The following is a 20,843-nucleotide window of genomic DNA, read 5'->3' on the forward strand; positions in this document are numbered from 1 at the left end:
GAGACTCGATGAGAGACGGAGACTCGAGTCTCGCTTTCAGAGACTCTGAGAGATTGAACATTTTTATCTCGGGATGACCGCTATAATCGTGTATAGCCCTCGAAGGGAACTATATTGAATAATAAACTCAAATTCTATCAATAAAAATAATTTTTCTATGCTAGCCTACGAATTTTTCAGCCCGCCTGTTATGTATATCGCAAAATAAAGTGAACTTTCCCTTTGAGGTGTGATACAGAGAGTTTATACTGTATTTAGTAATTATTATTATTACCGAGCAGAGGTGGTTTGGGGTTGCGAACGAAAGGGGTGGTAAATTGGGTGGTTGCAGACGATGACTAAGGAATATTTGTGCCTCGAAGTTATGGCGGAAGATAATCTGATCATACATCCGACTTGGAGTGGTATCTGAGTTGTGCTCAAAAGATTTCAATTTGGTACCGAGATTGCCTTTCTTGCAAAGAGAAAACAGCCGGAGAATATGGACGACAGGCAAACTCGGTTATTGCGGATTCTTTACCAGAGCCACACAACACACATACGTACGTATATGGCCCCGTACGATACATACAAGCAAACACGTTGCCGAATAGAATATCTGCAAGAAAATTCGACTATAAAACGTTCCGTTAAATTACTCAATTTTAAATGTAATGACGAATTTTATACGGAACGAATATTTTTTGGAAATATTTTCAAGTAGAATGTAAATGCATCACTATAGGCTAAATAGATTACCCAAATATCAGAGATATGATTTATTAGTAATAGGTACTTTCATTTGAAATGCAAATACAAAATAGCAAATACCTATTTTTATGTTGCATTTAAACACTTTTTTGAGAAAAGCATTTTGTATTTTACTTATTTAAAATACTTTTCCAAACGTATACATTTCTGTCGTTAGAGGTTTTGCTAGTATCACCTATCAAGCATTATGTAAAATGATGAATGAAAGTTGCACACATTTTCCATTGAAGGTATTAGAAGCTGAAAAAGGGAACAATTGGTCGTTCCAATTCTTTAACCGAAGAGAGTCCAAAAAATTCTAAATTCCTTGGAAATGGATAATCTAAAATATTGGATCGATATTGTTTTCCGGGTTCAATGTCATGGTCCATGAAATTTTGAAATTCCAAATTGATATCAGCACCTGCTAAATCACCACTTATTGTAAGGAACTGTCAAATTCTATGAATTACGACAAAACAGCCCTCAAAACAATATCGAATTGATATACGCCAGCTGTGTAAAAATGAAAACTACAAGATATTGTGGTGTGTTAATACGAGGGTGGATTGATAAGTTTCCGGCCTGACCAAGAAAAACAAGGTTTTTAAAAATTTTTTTTTTTTATTTCTCAACATAATCTCCTCCAAGGCTGATACATTTCTCATAGCGGTGTTCCAGTCTATTAATGCCATCTCTATAGACTGATTCGTCAAGCTCCTCAAAATAACCATTTACAGCTTCGATTACTTCTTCATTGTCCGCAAATCTCTTACCGCCAAGCCATTTTTTGAGATTAGGGAACAGAAAATAGTCACTCGGGGCTAGGTCTGGAGAGTAAGGAGGGTGCGGCATCAATTCAAACTTTAGATCGTTGATTTTAGCCGTCGCAACGATTGACGTGTGCGCTGGTGCGTTATCGTGATGAAACAAGATTTTTTTCTTCGCCAGATGAGGTCGTTTAATTTTCACCTCGTGGCTCAAACGTTGCAATAAGTCTGCGTAGTATTGACCAGTGATAGTATTACCCTTTGCAAGGTAATCAATGTATATAATACCTCTTGCATCCCAAAAAACAGTAGCCATAACCTTGTTCGCCGAAAAAATTGTTTTTGCCTTCTTTGGAGTTGGTTCCCCTGGTCCAATCCACTGTTTAGACTGTTCTTTGGTTTCAGGAGTGTAGTGGTGGACCCACGTTTCGTCAACGGTTACGAATCGACGCAAAAATTCGCTTGGATTACGCTTATACAATGACAAATTTGCGGTAGAAATGTTTTTTCGAATCAATTTTTGGTCGACTGTTAGCAAACGCGGCACCCATCTTGCACAGAGCTTTTCCATATGCAAATGTTGGTGCAAAATATGTTGCACACGTTCATATGACATCTTACAGGTCTCAGCTATCTCACGCACTTTCAATCTGCGGTCTCCCAGCACTATTTGATGAATTTTTTCGATCATATCTGGAGTTGTGACCTCAACGGGGCGTCCTGAGCGAGGCCCATCAGAGGTGCTCACACGACCCTTTTTAAACTCGGAAACCCACTGCTTAACGGTTGAATATGACGGGGAGGATGTCCCCAGTGTTGAGTCCATCTCTTTTTTAATTTCCTTCGGCGTTAACCCCTTCAAATAAAAGTATTTGATGACAGCACGATTTTCCTGCTTTTCCATTTTTACGAAAACCACAGAGGCGTCTTGTTCAGCGTGCTGTCAAACCTACACTAGCAAGGAGATCGGGCTGAAACTATAGCTACAAGCTATCCAAGGATGGTACTATAGAATGTCACCTCAAGGTAGGCCTAGTGGCGTCATCTCTTGGTTAGGCCGGAAACTTATCAATCCACCCTCGTAGATGCACATAATCCAAAATTCTTAAAAAACGATTCGAAAAACTTCACTTATTCTATGAATCCAAAGCTCACGAAACTATGGATTCCATTTCTTTATCTTATTACAATGTGTACAAGATTGGAAACAAAATGGGGTTATAAATATTTTGATATAAAATGATTGATATAGATTTTACATCAATAAAATTATAACAACCCTATTTTGGCTCTGATCTTTCACGGTAAACAAGCTATTCTGACATCAGTGTCTTTTACCAAATGAGTGACATAGGTAAATAAAGAAGCATATAGAAGAATTATTTGTTTTTAAACTGAAGAAACTATAACACAAAAATAGAAAAACTATATCTCAATCATTTCAAACAGAAAAATATAAATCATACTCAATCTTTGCAGCTGGTGATATAATTGCAAACACAACTATTAGTCTAAAAAACTCCAATATTAAAAAAATGAGCAAATGCCTGTAAGGTTTTCTTAAAAAACATTTTGAACATAAGAAAATGTTGAAATAAACGGAAACCTATTTTGTATTTTACATTTGAAATAACAAATCAAAAAAGTATTTACATTTTCTATTTAAATAATTTTAACAAATCATTTTGCACATCTCTACCAAATACATAAAATAATTAAATTGTTGCCCGATAGACTGATTTTCTGTTAGTTCATTAATCCGGATGTTTACAATTTCGGTTAGCGGATCTGAATTTTTACGAAATGCGCAAACGTAACTTGCAAATCACGTTGACAATGTTCTTAAAATGTTTACACCGAAAAGTTCCCTGATATCGACTGTTAAACCACCGTCGCATAGCCCAGCTATACATCCCGTCCCGAGTTTGTCGGTTTCGAACAACTACTTTTATTACTTTGACTAAAGAAAGTTCATAAATTGGAAAGTTTCTTCTGCAAGTAGCGTCCGCACTTCCGACCTAAAAAAACGAAAGCTACTGTATCTATTCGAAAACGTTAAATAAACTATACGCCTTCAAATCAAATTAGAAAAGGCACATATTAAATATTTTAACACTTGAATGATAAAATTGTATATAATGAAATTATAGGGTTGTTCGGAAAATCATTTCGTTTTTTTTTTGTGGAAATGAAAGACAGTTTTCGTATAATAAACAAATACTTTATTAAATTATATATTGACCGTTCTAGTCCAACACCTTTTGCCGTCTTTCTGGTAGTAGCATAATTTCACACTCATAAAATTTTTGGTCTTTGCTGGCAAAAAACTGATCGAGGAGGTTTTTGACCTCCTCATTTGAGGTGAAGGTTTTACCGTCTAAAAAATTTTGGAGTGACCGGAACAAATAATAATCCGATGGTGCCAGGTCTGGAGAATATGGTGGGTGTAGCATTGTATCCCATTCAAGCTGTAAAAGCTTTTGGCGAGTGACCAAACTTGTGTGAGGTCTCGCGTTGTCTTGGTGAAACACTACACCTTTCCTGTTGATTAGTTCTGACCTTTTCTGTTGAAGTGCATCATTCAGTTTGTCCAGCTGATGACAGTAGACTTCCGAATTAATCGTTGTGTTATCCGGTAAAAGCTCAAAAAAAACGATTCCTTTAAAATCCCACCAAACAGACAGCATCACCTTTTTTTGGTGAATATCGGCTTTGGAAATGGTTTGAGCCGGTTCATCTTTTTTGCTCCATGACCTCTTGCGTTTGACGTTGTTGTATACAACCCATTTTTCGTCCCCAGTGATGATGCGCTTCAAAAACGGATCATTTTCGTGACGTTTGAGAAGCGAATCGCAGACGTCAATGCGGCGACACAGATTTCTCTCTGTGAGAACATGGGGAACCCATACATCGAGCTTCGAGGATAATCCCAGGCCTTTCAAGTGGTCATAAACTGTTGAATTTGATAAATTTAACCTCAATCCGATCTCACGTGTTGTTATTCGCCGGTTCACATCAACTAATGCCTTTATCGCGTCTTTATCAGCTTCAACCGGCCTTCCCGAACGTGGTGCATCTTCGACATCAAAATTGCCGGATCGAAATTTAGCGAACCAGTTCTGGCACTGGCGTACTGTCAACACACCTTCTCCATACACATCAGTCAATTTCTTTCTGGCTTGAACAGCATTTTTACCCTTTCTGTAGTAAAACAGTAAGATATGTCGAAAATGCTGCTTATCGCTCTCCATATTTAAAAGGGCACCAACCAAAAATTACTGCGTAGAATGAATTGGAATTTTTCACATACAAGCCTTGCTATATGAGCTCTCAAAGCATATAAAAATTATACGGTTTAAATGTGAAGTTGGGAGCAAAAGAATACAATTAAATCCTCTGTCGGGAGAAAACGAAATGACTTTCCGAACAACCCGATAGTTTTAGACTTAATTTTATTTTGTAGCTGAAAATTTTCGCTGGATACGACGGTGAGTACTTAAAATAAAATCGCTTATTGACTTGAATCCCTATAATCTCCGTCCCGAAACGAACGGTTTCCCCTATTTCGTTTGTCCTTTTCTACATATCTATCTCTCTCATTCTCTCCCTCTCGTAACATCCCGGACACTCATTAAACGGTGTAACATGGCCGGGAGCGTGAGTCAAGAAACGACAGTTTAATTACTAGTAATTTAATTGACGCGGTAATATATTGAAATGTAACCATCGTAAATTGCTGGATTATTGAATAGTACTGCTCTTGGTGGTGTGGGTGGAGATGGGAAAGGGTAGGAAAATAAGGGGGATATAAGATGAGACGATGCCGTGCAGGAGGAGGAGGGAAGGAAAAGGATGCCTTTGGGCAAGTGCAGGTCGATCGGGAAAGGACGTGCAACTACTGATTGCTGCCCTTGGGCGTTAGTTTCGAACTTGAGGAAATGAACTTTTCAATTTTTCTCTTAAATAAACTGTGCAAAGGGAAGAGCTGGAAATATTGGAATTGGCTCGGCTTCGAATTTTGCAGATTTCGCTCACTGTCAACACGCTTTAAATGTTGATAATTTTACTCCAGTTAAGAATAAATATTAAATGAATATGATGCCACATATTTGGGAGCGGCGGAAAAGAAAAGGTTAGAAGCGTTCGAAATGTGGTGTTATAGGCGGATGATGAGGATATCGTGGGTAGAAAAGGTTAGAAATGAAGAGGTATTGGAAAAAATAGGAGAACAGAGGACTCTATGGAAGACAATAAAAAATAGGCGAGATAGGTTGGTAGAACACCTTCTCAGACATGAAGGTCTAGTCAGAGACATATTAGAGGAAGAAACAGGAGTTAGGAGGGGTAGAGGTAGACCTAGATTAGATTACTGTTCGCAAATAGTTAAGGATGTGGGCTGTTCTAGTTTTAGGGAAATGCGAAGTTTGGCTCAGGATAGGAAAGAGTGGAGGTACGTGTCCAACCAGTCTTAGGACTGATGACCTTATGATGATGATGATGATGCAATTATACTTAACATTGTCAAGCCAAGATATGTTCTTTCAGAATACTTAAGATGCATTAAAAGCTCAAATGTAGTTGAGACGTTCAAAATTAGTATAGTTTGCAATAAAACTGTTACATTTACTTTCTTCTTCCAACTTACTTACTAGACTAGAGCGATCGCTGACATAACAGACGTAGGGAGTATCGTAAATATAGAAAAGAGATGTCAGGCAGGAAATTGCAACGAGCGGGCACTAATAAAGAAAAAGGAATAACAATACGCCAATTGATGTTTAACAGAAGCAGAATTTGAGCATGCTACCATCATCGGACTTTAAAGAAAGTTCAACATTTTCAGGAATTTTGGGAACCGAAGGCGCTTGTTTAAAGATATAATGCCATTCAGGCAGTTATAAAGCCGACCCTAATTTTTTACGTATCTAAACAACCTCTAACCGCTGTACTGACTGCTATTATTCGGTTATCTCTTTTCATTTTGTCTAAACTACTCACGAAGCACTTCCTAACTTAACAAAGGCGTGTTCAATAACAAATGGCCATAGTCCCAAGTGGAAACAAGGAAGAAGATCTGTCCATTCTCATAGATAATTTACTGCGGACTTTGCCAATTTTGATAATCATCTTTGGATGTAGAAAACTCTGATGATGCAATAAATAAATAAACTAAACGACAAAACCACAATAGGCACATGTTTTGTCCACTTTTGATACACTTAGACATTATTAACGCAATCTTGCACGTTGGAAGTGAAACACGTGTTCACTACGAGCAGGTTTTGTGGTAATTAAGGTGAGACCCTTTTTGGTTTATATTTATATTTGTTGAAAGATTAAAAGAAAACCAACAGACCAATTGAGTGGAAATATCTGGTGTAAAACCTCACACCACGTTTTTGTTTCGACCTTGATTTTCTTCTTGTTCCGATCGAAAAACTGTAAAACACAATAGTATACCTTTAATTAATGCACATTATTGTATTTACATATGTTTAATTGCTTTTAATTGTTCGTTGGGATTGTGTTTGCTTATTGTTTTGATACCACCCCTATTTCATCATTTCTCATTCCTTAAATGGCGCAGAATTCCTTGCTCTACGTGCTTAATCAAAAACGAGCTAATTTTCCCTTCTGAATACTTTGTAAATGTGATTGTGCTTCCCGGAAAAAAAAAGAAAAATAAAAACAACCCTTTTTCCCCTTCGATAGAGAAGAGACGTACGTTATGCTTATAAGGAAGTGCACCAGGATTCAGGTGCAAGGACTGCTGCACAGGATGCTTGTTATTTATCATCGTTCCGTTTGTCATACGTAATGCACGCTTCGAATGATGTCAAAACAGTGTTAAGTAACATTGTCGAATATATATATATATACATATGCGTATGTCTGTGAGGGTGTTAGAAAGAGATACCGTGAAAAAGAGAAGAACTAATAACGTGCCTTGTAACTCGTCATAATTTTTTTGTTGCTGGCAACACTGGAGCCGTCGAACCGTAAAGGAAACAACGGCGGGATGCTTATTACAGAATGCACATTCGCGCTAAACAAAGCTAGTTGCTTTCTTGTTTTGTTATTTTTGTTTTTTTTTTTTCATTTGTTTTTTATGTTTGTTTCGAAACGTTGCAGAGTAGGTACATAAAAATCTGCTTTAGTTTGCTTTTCAGACTACGACGCCTGCTTTTTCATATGCTTAAACAGTCAGGAAATGCACTAAAAAGAAACAACATTCGTACGGTAGATTAAAAGCTGCTTCATTTAAAACACTCGCGAAAATTAAATAAACCTACTCGAGTCGACGAGCTGTGTTTCACTTACATTATTACATTACCATTAATTTCACAGTTATTATCATACTATTATAAAAGAGCTATCCATAACATATTATATATATTTATCCTTTTGTCCTTAATGTAAGTTATGTTGCGTAGCAATTATTTTATTGTATTTTTTTAGCAAAATCATTATTTGAACAGTATTATCCTTCATGAATACGTTTATATTTAAAAAAATTTCTTATTGAGTTGTTGTTTTCATATCAGTTGATCTCCCTGCTTTGACAACTGTAGTTTGTTTAATAGAAATATAATTTCGTATACACGTTGATGCATGGCTGCATGGATAATGAGTATGTCGCGTTGTCCTTTGATATGGCATCGCATCCTCTTTAGATCGCAGTTGACGTCAGATTCTGTTCGACAGCTGTCGTAAAGTATGATCCCAAAACGCTAAAGTAGATTTAGTATCGTCGAGAGGGAGTTCATTAAGTGCATGAAAGTTTAAGAGCTTTTGTTATGGTTTCGACGACGTTTTACAACCCCCTACTCGTAGTTGTCATTAAATTCCCGGGCGACAAAGCAGTACATTTGTTTAAATCTACAAAGCCAGTTTAATGCTAAATAAATTGTTATTAGTCCGAAGGAATAACCGGTTTGATATCACCCTCTTTATTGGGACAGGGTTAATTTTTAATGGGCTTTATTACGTCTACCAATACGTGTAGAAAATGATCGCCACCATCGGCAGTTTTAAGGACCTCTTGTTTTCTTTTCAGTACCTACTTAAGTAAATTTTTTATAACTTTCGTAAATGATTTTTGGAAAACGAAATTGTGAGATTATATATAGACTTTTTGATATTGATATTAAAAATTTTTATAATACAGTTGGTGACAACATCTCGATTATTAAAAGATGATATTTGCTTGAAGATCATCGGTCGTGGGTAGTAGAACATGTCTCGTATTAAGGATGTAGTAGAACTTGCGACATAATTCGGAAGATGACGTTAAAATTCTAAAACGTTTCAACATTATCTATAAATGATCAAATTTTAAAGAGCGGCAATCAATTTTGAGCTAGTCATCGTTTTCCCCAAAATCTTTCATCATCATAATGTCGTCAGTCTTAAAATTGGTTAGACACGCACCTCCACTCTTCCCTATCCTGACCTAATCTTCGTATCTCCCTAAAACTCATCTCATTCTCATCAGCCAGTAATGCTGGTGGGCGGGCAATCCCTCTGGACTATGTTGGAAGGTAGGGCGGAAGGCCCTCTTCAGCCTGCTCTCAGGAATCGTGGGAATGGGTGGGTGGTGGTTCGGGTGAGAAAGATGAGACGGACGAAATGAAGACAGAAGAGAATGAAAGATTATCTGTGGAAAATTACTGCCCCAGCATTTGCCTAAGTGATCCAAGGAAACCACAGAAAAACTTGGACCAACGCAGACGGACCCGGAATCGAACCGGTGTCCTCCGGAATGCTAAGCAATGGTCGAAACCTCGTAAAACTAGAACAACCCATATCCTTAGCTATTTGCGAACAGTAATCTAATCTACGTCTACCTCTTAATTTTCGTTTCTGCCTCTCATACGTCTCTGACTAGACCTTCGTGCCTGAGAAGGTGTCCGACTAACCTACATCGCCTATTTCTTATTGACTTCCATAGAGTCCTCTGTTCTCCTATTCTTTCGAACGCTTCTAACCTTTTTTTTCCGCCGCGCCTTCTGCCCATGATTCGCACCTGTACAGCGCCGTGCTCCTAACATACACCCTTAACAACCTTTTTCGAATTTCTAAATTAACCGTTCGCGAGCATAGAAGTGACTTCTTTTTATTGAAGGCGACTCGATCCTGCGCTATCCTTTGCGTTATATCCCTATTACTCCTTCCGTTCTGACTTATCTGACTTCCTAGATACCTAAAATTAGCAACTTCTTGTAATTTTTTGTCTCTTATCTTTATAAAATCTTTAATGTTAAAAAATATTGAGCCAATGTTTAGAAGTTTGTGTTAAATTTTTTGTCTTAGCTGTTGTGTTAGGAGTTTCAAACGTAAAACTATTAGACGAGCGTTTTTCTACCAACTTTTCCCATTATCCTGTTTTGTGTGGGTTCTAGATAATATTCATTCGATAACAAAATGTTCTGTGAGTTATCTATTCTAATACATAACAAGTTGAAGCTGTGAGTTGTGCTGTTGGTACACATTGCACAAAGAAAATTATATTCCGTTAGTCGATTAATTCAACGTTTCGAGACAACGAAGTGTAAAAAATTTGGTTATACGGGCCGGAAATAATAGCAAAAGAGATTACAAAAGCCACCAAAAATGTCGGAAATGAGCTCGAATCAGGATGGCGTTGCCGTCGCTCTCGTTAAAATTAATAAGGGTGCACTTTGAGGGTGGGATCCTGAACTTTCTCTTTGAAATATCTTTGTTATAGGTAGGTACATCCACTAACAGACTAGCTGATAGTGAGTTTGTAACATCGACTAATTCGCTATGGTCTGATGAATATTATATGGTTGATGTTTCTCTGCGGTTTGTTTTAATCATTTAAAAGAGCTCTTGCAATCAGCACAAATATATTTTTTTAAATGTACGATTAAGCGCTTATAAATCCTGTTCAAAAACCGTTTTGTCGCAATTTTATTGAAAAAAAAAGGCTGATGAAGAGTTAGATCTGTTAAAATCTTATTATCTATACGGTTTTAACAATTTTTCAATAACACCAAAGCAAAAGCAAATGCCCACATAACACGTATTTAAGACTTGTCGTTGGTTCTATGCAGAGTCCATGTTCCTATTCTAAAAATTCTTTGACTGATAGAAAAGCAAACCATTCCTGAGTAATACAGGCTGTATTTTATTTTGTTATAAATAGGTTTACAGTTCGAAAGATTAATTCCATTTTTTCTTTATTACAATAGACAAAAATTTTCAGTCTCTCGCCAGTCTCTCAGAGTCTTTCAGCTTCTCAGAGAGCGTCTCTCACAGTCTCTCAGTTATTATCTAAGTGTTTTTAAGGATCTCTCACAGTCATACAGTATGAGAGACTCGAGCGATAAAATTGTTATATCAGAGATTCGAGTCTCTCACATAGAGATTAAATGAATAAAACTGAAAAATTGAGAGACTCGAGTCTCTCGTAGAAAGACTGGGATCTCTGAAATATGTTGAACTTAGAAAATTTTAACCATGTCTATCGAGACACCACTTATTGAGAGATTCGAGCCTCTCGTTCAGAGATTCGAGTCGGTCGTTCAGAGACTGGATACGAAATGAGGATCTCTCTATGAGCTACTCGAGTCTCTCGTTCAGAGACTGGATACGAAATGAGGATCTCTCTATGAGCTACTCGAGTCTCTCGTTCAGAGACGCTAAACAATTTTTTTGACAGTCTCTCGACAGTCTCTCTCAGTGACACCAGAGAGACTCGTTGAGAGACGGAGACTCGAGTCTCGCTTTCAGAGACTCTGAGAGACTGAACATTTTTATCTCGGGCAACTATAGAAGTTTCCACATGTTTAAATTATGTAGAAAAATTAAAATTCGTATAGAACAATTTTCTTATGTTTTATATATTTAACTTGTACTTATTAGGAATCTTGTTTGAAACTAATGTTAAGTATTCTGCTATTACAAAATTAATTTGGTTGGAAATGTATATTTCGGACAAACGAATTTTTCATTTCCGTTTAACTAGGTTGATTATTCTGAGTAACAAAGTCGAAAAGTTAAAATACTCGTAGCTTCATATTATCTGCTCCAATTGTAGTTTCAGTGGTATTTAATTAGAGGCTAAAGTTTCAAATCCCATTAAAAAGAAAGTTAGATTTGCCATTATTCATTCTCATAACGATGAACTTCTTATTCTCTATTTCTCTACGTAAATACGAGAAATAGACCAACTTATTTGAATGATGTATCATCGTCCAAATAGGGCTGGCTTGGTTTATCAGTTTACCTACTTATCTACCCTAATTAGACTAGAAACGGAATGTTGTTTCGACTTCGTTGTGTAACTGATGGGTTTTTGTTTTTTGTTGCAGAAAGTCTGCGCGAATACTTTAGCAAATATGGCGATATTACAGAAGTTATGGTAATGAAAGATCCTGCAACGCGGCGGTCGAGGTAAGTGGTGCTATTTGCAAAAACTTTCCGAGTAATACGACCAAAAACTGCTCCCGTTTTTATTTATTTGGTTTCGCTGTTGACCGTAGAACAACTACACGTTGCCAGCAAATTTTCTCACCTTGTTACATGACACCAACATTTAGGGAATATGATTGATGACCCGTTTAATTAACTGTCACTTGTTTTTTTTTGTTTCATTTGTCGAGAAAAACGTGTCATTTGCTCAAAGAAATTGCAATTTAAAAGCTGTACAAAGAGATAATGTTTTGTATTGTTGATAATAATCGTCGATCAAACAATGAAAATGGACTATAATAAATATAAATCATTTAGTGCATTTAAATAAATTAGAGCTTTTGATCTTTGAAATGAAAAATAGTAAAATATTTACTGCGGGCGTTGTTTATTAACTAAACTTCACTCACTTGTTGTAATTAATATTTGAATCTAAATTGAATAAAGGGAATGAAGTAAATTCATATAGATACCTATATAAAACGTAATTCCATTGGTTTCGATTGCACTCGTAATTAGCTAATACATATGTACATACGAGGGTGGATTGATAAGTTTCCGGCCTAACCAAGAGATGACGCCACTAGGCCTACCTTGAGGTGACATTCTATAGTACCATCCTTGGATAGCTTGTAGCTATAGTTTCAGCCCGATCTCCTTGCTAGTGTAGGTTTGACAGCACGCTGAACAAGACGCCTCTGTGGTTTTCGTAAAAATGGAAAAGCAGGAAAATCGTNCAAACAGTTTCATTGTAATATGAATAATAAGAAATAAAAAATATACAATCTGTGATATTTAAGGAAGATAAAAGAGAATTTGTTGTTTAACTGTACGTTAAATAAATTTGTAACGCATTTCTTTTAAATAAGTAAATTCGTAATTTTAGTGTCATCGAAAGAGACAAAATTGAATTTATCTTAAGGTGGATAGAGCAAACGAACAAAATTCTATCTACGAGAGACCAGATTTTTCTAAAACTTATATCAAACCTGAATATAGCTGTATATCGACAAGTTGAATTCTCACTTTTACGGTTTTGTCTAATTAATATTCTTGATTAGTTTTGTTGTCTAATAAGAACCTAATAGAAAATTAAAAGTTATTTAAGGCGTCACGGTTTGTGTCATAACAATACGTTTGTATAGATACCGTTGCCGGTTTTTTCGATGCGATATTAATCAACAAGAATAATCAATTTTGTTGCTAGTTAATATCAAAAAGGGTTGCACCGATTGTTCAATGCGATCAAATGGTTTTCAAAACACCGTTTAAAGCGATGATGACACGCTATCATTTAATCCTGTAAGCGTGATTTAGTTTTTTTAAATATGATCAGAAGCATACGAAAATTGATTATCGTGCTCTTTTTATGAATCCGGAAGGTTATTGATGCCTTTAATTTTGTTGATAGGTATTATTTTTGTACTGAAATTTTCTATGAAAGGTGCCAATCAAATGTGTGGGTAATTCTGGATTAATTTTGTTACTGGAACAAAATAACAATTGTGGAATGTGATTATAAAATTGTCTTTTATAAAACTGATATTGCATGTAGAATAATTTTTATTGTGGTTGGGTACTTTTCAATCCATTGTTTATGTAGGTAATGATAATTATCTAAACTAAAAGAAGATCTTGAAGGAAAAAGCGCTTAAGTAATATCTAAATTACCAGTATCACCTTACTTGCAGCAATTGAAATGAAAAATGTTATTATCATGTGTTTCAAAATAGTAGACACATCTAATCTCGAAAGAGTACATTTCAGCAAACGGGGACTTCATTATTATGACATAAATTGACAAATATTGTAAATATATGAATTTAAGCGGCTCAATAAGTTTCATTCAGAGAGGACTTGTACGTTATCATCCAGGACTAGTTGAACATGCACCTCCATTTCGTCCTATTTTAAGTCAATCTGCGCCTTTCTCAAAAACTAGAGCAATTTACATTTCAAACTATTACCTAGGGCTACCTCTTGCTCTCTTAACTCTTTTTCTGCGTCTATTATGTCTAGCCCTTCAGTCTGAGAAGGAGTCGCCTATTTTATTAACGCCCTCTGTTCTCCTACTTATTCTACTTCGTTACATTTTTTTTTATGGTAGTTTCATGAACGATTTTTAATAGCTACCTACCAATTTTCCTATTCTTCTTTTAAATGTTTTCTAGGTACTTATCGTCCCATATAAAAAATTAAAATTCAGTTTCTCCGCCTGTCTCATTCGTTCTATGTTTCGCGGTTCCTATCCTTGTCATGTTCCATATTCGTAATAAAATCTGCATTAGAACGACTGTATAAGGCTGCCTTGCGCCTGATAGTAATAAATTATAGGAGCGTACGAAACACAACGAAGGAACTAAATCATGCCCATAAAACCGCTCCTATTATATAAATTAGGCATGCGAGTTAGTGTGGTGTGGGTGATGCCCAAGTGTGGGAATAAGCTTTCTCGTAACCGCCGCGACGACCATGGGGCTAAATTAATCCAGTTGTTCGGTCTGTCTCTCTCTCTCTCTCTCTCGCTCTTCAGCGAATTAATTAATAGTTACATACAATTTTTACACTTATCTAAAGTAATTTCAAAATTCAAAAACGATACGAAATTCTTCAAGGAATTTTTCATATGATCCACCAAAAAAATATGAAATGAAAGATATTTCAAATTGTAACTCTATTCTTTAAAACGTCAAATAAAGCTCCCAGAAAAAGTTGCCCTGGAATGCATTGCATAAGATATCAACGAAACCCTTTTGAAAGACAAAAATATAAACCACATAGGGTCGTAAAAGTTGAAAATTAGCCCGATTTAAAATGTCTTTTATAATCTCACTGGATATTATAGCGATTACCGGGACGTCAAGATCGAAAAATGATGTGATTTTGAAAAAAATTCCAACCCTCTCTTTAGTGGTTTACATCGTCAGGGGTTAATTACAGTAAGAGCCCGGTTGCATTGAAGTTACATGGAAAGTTGTTAACGGTTTATCCGATGGTTTATACTTTTGCCTGCTGATTTTACTATGCCCACTTCAAAGGGGTATCAATGAAATCTGGTTATCAGCGTGTTTTTCTTTAAGCAGTGGCCACCAGAATTTGATCTAATGCTTTCTATGACAACAAGCTTGTTGTCGTATTTGTTCATTGAAGGCAACTCAGAGAACTATTTATCTAACGCCAAATATATACAACACCTTTCAAACCTAATTTTAAAGTTTCACCGGTAGACGAGGTAAATGCTAATGCAAATACATGTACACACACATACATAGGTATATATACCTAACATACATTCGCATCTAGCCACTTGTATAATTATAACGAGATGTCTAGGAGCAGCAGTTTCTGGTCTGGTTTCTCGGCGTTCAGTTTATTTCTTCCTCTAGCACATTCGTTTCCTTCGAAACCTAAAGAGAAATTCCTCGTCCTTTGTACGTCCTGTTTTAAGCGCAAGAATAAACCATAGGTTAGAGACGTTCGTTCTCACTTAGAAACCGCATTTCAAAGTTTCGTAAAGTTCGAGTAATTACAGTTGGAGGTTTGAACGTTTGGAAGATGCTTTGTCGTTGCTTACAATAATTGTTGTTAGCTACTGCGTGGTGCAGGTATATGGAAAGTACGTCAGAATTTGCTAAGAGCAGTGGTGAAAATTCCGTGTGACTTATTTTAAGAGCCTTTTCACACGAGCTACATTTTGTAGCGCTTCCGTTGCGCTACAGTAGCGTGACAGTTGCTAGTTCGTATGTAAAAATACCGATTTCTTGCAGCGCTTCGATTTTGTAGCCGATGTAAAAACGTATCTATTTCAAATTTAAAGAAACAGTTATTGAAATAAAGTCGCAGAAGAAAGACAAAGAGGAGCTTACTTTATTAGCGCTTCTGATAAATTAAAAAAAAAAAAACAGCTGGAGGCACTGTAGAATACATCCCGTAATAGCACCACGTAGAAGGTGTAAAAAGTATCCACAAAAAGTAGCCCAGTTAACGAGTCGCCAATGATTGGGAACAGTTAACGGTTTTGTAGCCACGTTATCTTAATTTTATCGCAAGCGACAACTGACGAAACACACATACCTATTCGTGACCTTCGCTACAGCTGACACGTAGATAGGCCAATTTCACGTAATGATGCGATCATCAGCGTTTGATTGCCAATGTTACTGCTAATACCACAAAATATAAAAATAAATTGAGTATGAATATATATGAAGATAAAACTAATGAATCGCATCATTGCTGGGCTTTTGGTAAGGTCACTACCCTCATGTTTATGTTTATCACTGAGTGGTGCGAGATGGCTCAATCAGATGATCAAACGTAGTGTATTTCCCAATATTAATTATGAATTACAGTTAAAAGTTTTTTAATTTTTAAAATACTGCATCGACGTTTCGCATTGACAAGAGTAAGAGTTTCTCATATTGAATTGTTGATCCTTTTATATTAAAATGTTGGTATATTCGGTTCTAATCTGTATTTTTTTTGTTGATAATATATCTTCACAAAATATAATCGTATGAAAGAAAGTATCGGCGCATTTGTACTACTCAGCTTTACTAAAAACTGACTTTGAATGGAGAACTGATAATAACGTTAGTTGCTACTTACTTTTTACTGTAATGCACCCTCATTCTACATATTTTGTATGGTGTTTAAAGGGTATGCGTACACTGTCCATTAAAAGTTTTATTTTTAAATGAAGCAATTTTTACACGCGAGCAAAATTCGACTCATACTTTCGTAACTTTCCGTCAAATTGTTCACATTCGGTCCATTTTAAAAGTGACAGCAGAGGGTGCGGTTTCGTTGAAATTTTTCACTTGCGTCGTATCCGAAGCGGTGCGGCGCGACGCGACGCGGTAGGTGATGTGTGCGGCGTGGTAGAGACGGGTATTCCGAAGCGGAAACGGGTGATAACTTTGACGTTTTGTTTACGGCGGATTTGAGATTGCTTTATTTTCGCAACGCTTTGTTAGAGACGCTGGATGACAGAGATGAAATGAACTCGATACCGTCCCTGGGAAAAAAGGACATTTCTTCTAAGAAGTTCCGTATACGCGACAACATGTCACAATGTAACAGTCGAATTGGAAAAAACGAGAGAAAGTTGGCGTCGACGAGTTCCGTATCTCAGATGGATATATAAAGACAAAAATGTGCAACAAAGTTTATTTCGAATTGTTACAATTCTTATATGAAATGATTCAAACACTGTTCATACAATATCTCATCGAAAATTGCATATCTTTGTATATTTGACAATTTTAAGATTTTTGGTCAATGTCATATCTACTTTCCTACGTTGTTAAATCTAAATTAACGCATTTTTTAACGCAATGTAGTAGTCATGACCTTATATAGGCACGAAGTTCGATCTCCCTGAGGTTTCATTTTAAAAATAGGTTTGCAAAAATTTTAGGATTAAAACCAGTTATATAATTATGTACCACGCAGGTAATATTAGGGAGCACAGATTATAATGTCTGTGTTCGCTGATAATATAGTAAATTCTGCAATCAGATGGCAGGACGATTGCAAATCTAGGTTAGTATTAATGTCTCAACGAAATTGTGTCATAAATACCAAAAAGGTACTAAAGTGATGAAAAGCATAAATTAAATACAGAAAAATCACTTTGCAGTTTATTCACACGAGCATAGCTGCTAGTTTTTCAATAATTTCTGGACATTAGAAGAAATGAAAATTGTTTTTCATAGCCCCGAGTAAGCATTTGTAGAAAGCCCGATGTAGTAACGTATCTATTTCAAATTTAAAGAAACAGTTATTGAAATAGAGTCGCAGAAGAAAGACAAAGAGAAGCTTACTTTATTAGCGCTTCTGATAAATTAAAAAAAAAAAACATCTGGAGGCACTGTAGAGTGCATCTCGTGATAGCACCACGTAGAGGGTGTAAAAAGTAGCCCATTTAACGAGTCGCCAATGATTGGGAACTGTTAACGGTTTTGTAGCCACGTTATCTTAATTTTATCGCAAGCGACAACTGACGAAACACACATACCTATTCGTGACCTTCGCTACAGCTGGCACGTAGATAAGTCAATTTCACGTAATGATGCGATCATCAGCCTTTGATTGCCAATGTTACTGCTAATACCACAAAATATAAAAATAAATTGAGTGTGAATATATATGAAGATAAAACTAATGAATCGCATCATTGCTGGGCTTTTGGTAAGGTCACTACCCTCATGTTTATGTATATCACTGAGTGGTGCGAGATGGCTCAAATACCAAAAAGGTACTAAAGTGATGAAAAGCATAAATTAAATACAGAAAAATCACTTTGCAGTTTATTCACACGAGCATAGCTGCTAGTTTTTCAATAATTTCTGGACATTAGAAGAAATGAAAATTGTTTTTCATAGCCCCGGGTAAGCATTTGTAGAAAGCCCGACATATCGAACTTCGTTTCTAATATTTTCATGCAAAACTACCTACAAATTTGAAAAAGATCTTGCACGTTAATTTTTAATCGTAATTTAGTTTTTGGAATAGGTAATTTTTGGTTATTTTTGTGTTAAATCTTTGAGAGATGTGCAAGAGTGCAAATTGTATTGGATTATACCGATTATTATAAATGCTGACGCTTTTATTTTTAACGGAAATTTCTGTCAGTATTTTAGAACGGGCTTTTAACTTAAGTGTTTCGAGTTATTAACATTACGAACGCGTTTATCAGTTTATGCAAAGCGCAGCGGCGGGTAGGTAGGTTTCTATGCATCAATATTGCATTAACTGTTCAAAAAGCAAAAGCATCAGAGTATTCTGTTTTGGACGCCCGATTAATCGTTAATGTTACTAACGATAATCGAAATACTGCGCTCCGACTTTGATATATTAATGTACCTCTACGAAGGATATGGTTGGTATACTAACGACTGCGATGGCTTAAATTAGAAATCTGTAAACTTCATACTGAATCCTTGATACCTGCTCTTGCTTTTCGAGATCACGTCAAAGGTTAATTGTCAAAAACAGGAGGGCGAACAATTTCTACGGAAAACAGCTTAATTGGAAATTATTCAACAATTAAAAGAAAAGTTAATTATAATAATTCAATGTAGTATTTACGTAGGTCGCAGGTATATGCATATTATGTCAAATGAAAGGTATTCTAAGTTTACTAAAGGAGAGTGCGGTACGATTGGCCACACGACTCACGCGTGTTTGACTAAAGTACATGTATTTTCGTGAAAGTTTTGCTTGAAAGGTTCATATGTTTAATGTGCGCATAAAGCTCAAAAACATAGAAAATGACCATCGTGTTACTGTCCATATTACTTTACAAAGTGTAGGGTTGTTTTTACCAAAAGTATTTAGTAAGACTCACAGTAGCCAACGCATCTGAAACCTCTATTTTTGCAATATTATTATATATGTTTTTCTCAAAAAAGTTCTTAACTTTTCGTGCAGTTATGTCATCTATTAATTTTTATTTATTAAGTAAAACAAAAATACTGGTATACAAGGGAAGAAAAAGTAGGAAATGAGCCAATATAAAGATAGGAGACGAAAAATTAGAAGAAGCTGCTCATTTTAGGTATCTAGGAAGATAGATAAGTCAGGACGGAAGGAGTAGTAGGGATAAAAAGGAAAGGATGATAGTTTTGTAAAATGCGAAGATACGATAGAAAAGAGTGGAGGTGCGTGTCCAAGCAGGCTTAGGACAGACGACTTTATGATGATGATCATTTATGGAGGCTGCGTGTTGTAGGTAAATTTAGAACTTCTCAATTGTTTCTTTATCGAAATTTTGTATAGTAATTTATATCAGCAGTTAATCCTGTGTTCCTTCAGAGCCCGTTCGGCCTATTGTTTCATTTCAAGTTAATCCTTTCCCTTCGTACCTCTGCACAGGCGGAACGATTTGTCTTGCGGCATTAATTGTAACTTACCAAAGGCCTAAGAAAATTAGGTTGACTTTGGAGTTTGAGATTTGCCACACCGTTAGCCCGGGTAGGGTATAGATCAAGTTTAATCCTTGCGATACTACGATTTATCTTTACTCCTGGGCCAAATATATATATACAAAAATGTCTTAAGGACCAACGATATGCAAACAGTTTCATTGTAATATGAATAATAAGAAATAAAAAATATACAATCTGTGATATTTAAGGAAGATAAAAGAGAATTTGTTGTTTAACTGTACGTTAAATAAATTTGTAACGCATTTCTTTTAAATAAGTAAATTCGTAATTTTAGTGTCATCGAAAGAGACAAAATTGAATTTATCTTAAGGTGGATAGAGCAAACGAACAAAATTCTATCTACGAGAGACCAGATTTTTCTAAAACTTATATCAAACCTGAATATAGCTGTATATCGACAAGTTGAATTCTCACTTTTACGGTTTTGTCTAATTAATATTCTTGATTAGTTTTGTTGTCTAATAAGAACCTAATAGAAAATTAAAAGTTATTTAAGGCGTCACGGTTTGTGTCATAACAATACGTTTGTATAGATACCGTTGCCGGTTTTTTCGATGCGATATTAATCAACAAGAATAATCAATTTTGTTGCTAGTTAATATCAAAAAGGGTTGCACCGATTGTTCAATGCGATCAAATGGTTTTCAAAACACCGTTTAAAGCGATGATGACACGCTATCATTTAATCCTGTAAGCGTGATTTAGTTTTTTTAAATATGATCAGAAGCATACGAAAATTGATTATCGTGCTCTTTTTATGAATCCGGAAGGTTATTGATGCCTTTAATTTTGTTGATAGGTATTATTTTTGTACTGAAATTTTCTATGAAAGGTGCCAATCAAATGTGTGGGTAATTCTGGATTAATTTTGTTACTGGAACAAAATAACAATTGTGGAATGTGATTATAAAATTGTCTTTTATAAAACTGATATTGCATGTAGAATAATTTTTAT

At 35.8% G+C, this 20,843-nt stretch overlaps 1 protein-coding gene across 3 annotated transcripts in view; it reads left to right on the forward strand.

Moving 5' to 3' along the window:
- Positions 1-20,843, forward strand: part of LOC108744325 (RNA-binding protein Musashi homolog Rbp6) — a 416,279-nt gene that overhangs the window by 232,370 nt on the left and 163,066 nt on the right. For all 3 annotated transcript variants that reach the window (XM_025976307.1, XM_025976305.1, XM_025976306.1), the window contains one exon: positions 11,837-11,918. In XM_025976307.1, coding sequence (XP_025832092.1) covers positions 11,837-11,918 — 82 coding nt within the window. The remainder of the gene's footprint in view (positions 1-11,836; positions 11,919-20,843) is intronic.

This window comes from Agrilus planipennis, unplaced genomic scaffold, assembly GCF_000699045.2.
Source record: "Agrilus planipennis isolate EAB-ADULT unplaced genomic scaffold, Apla_2.0 scaffold17, whole genome shotgun sequence".
NCBI lineage: Eukaryota > Metazoa > Arthropoda > Insecta > Coleoptera > Buprestidae > Agrilus > Agrilus planipennis.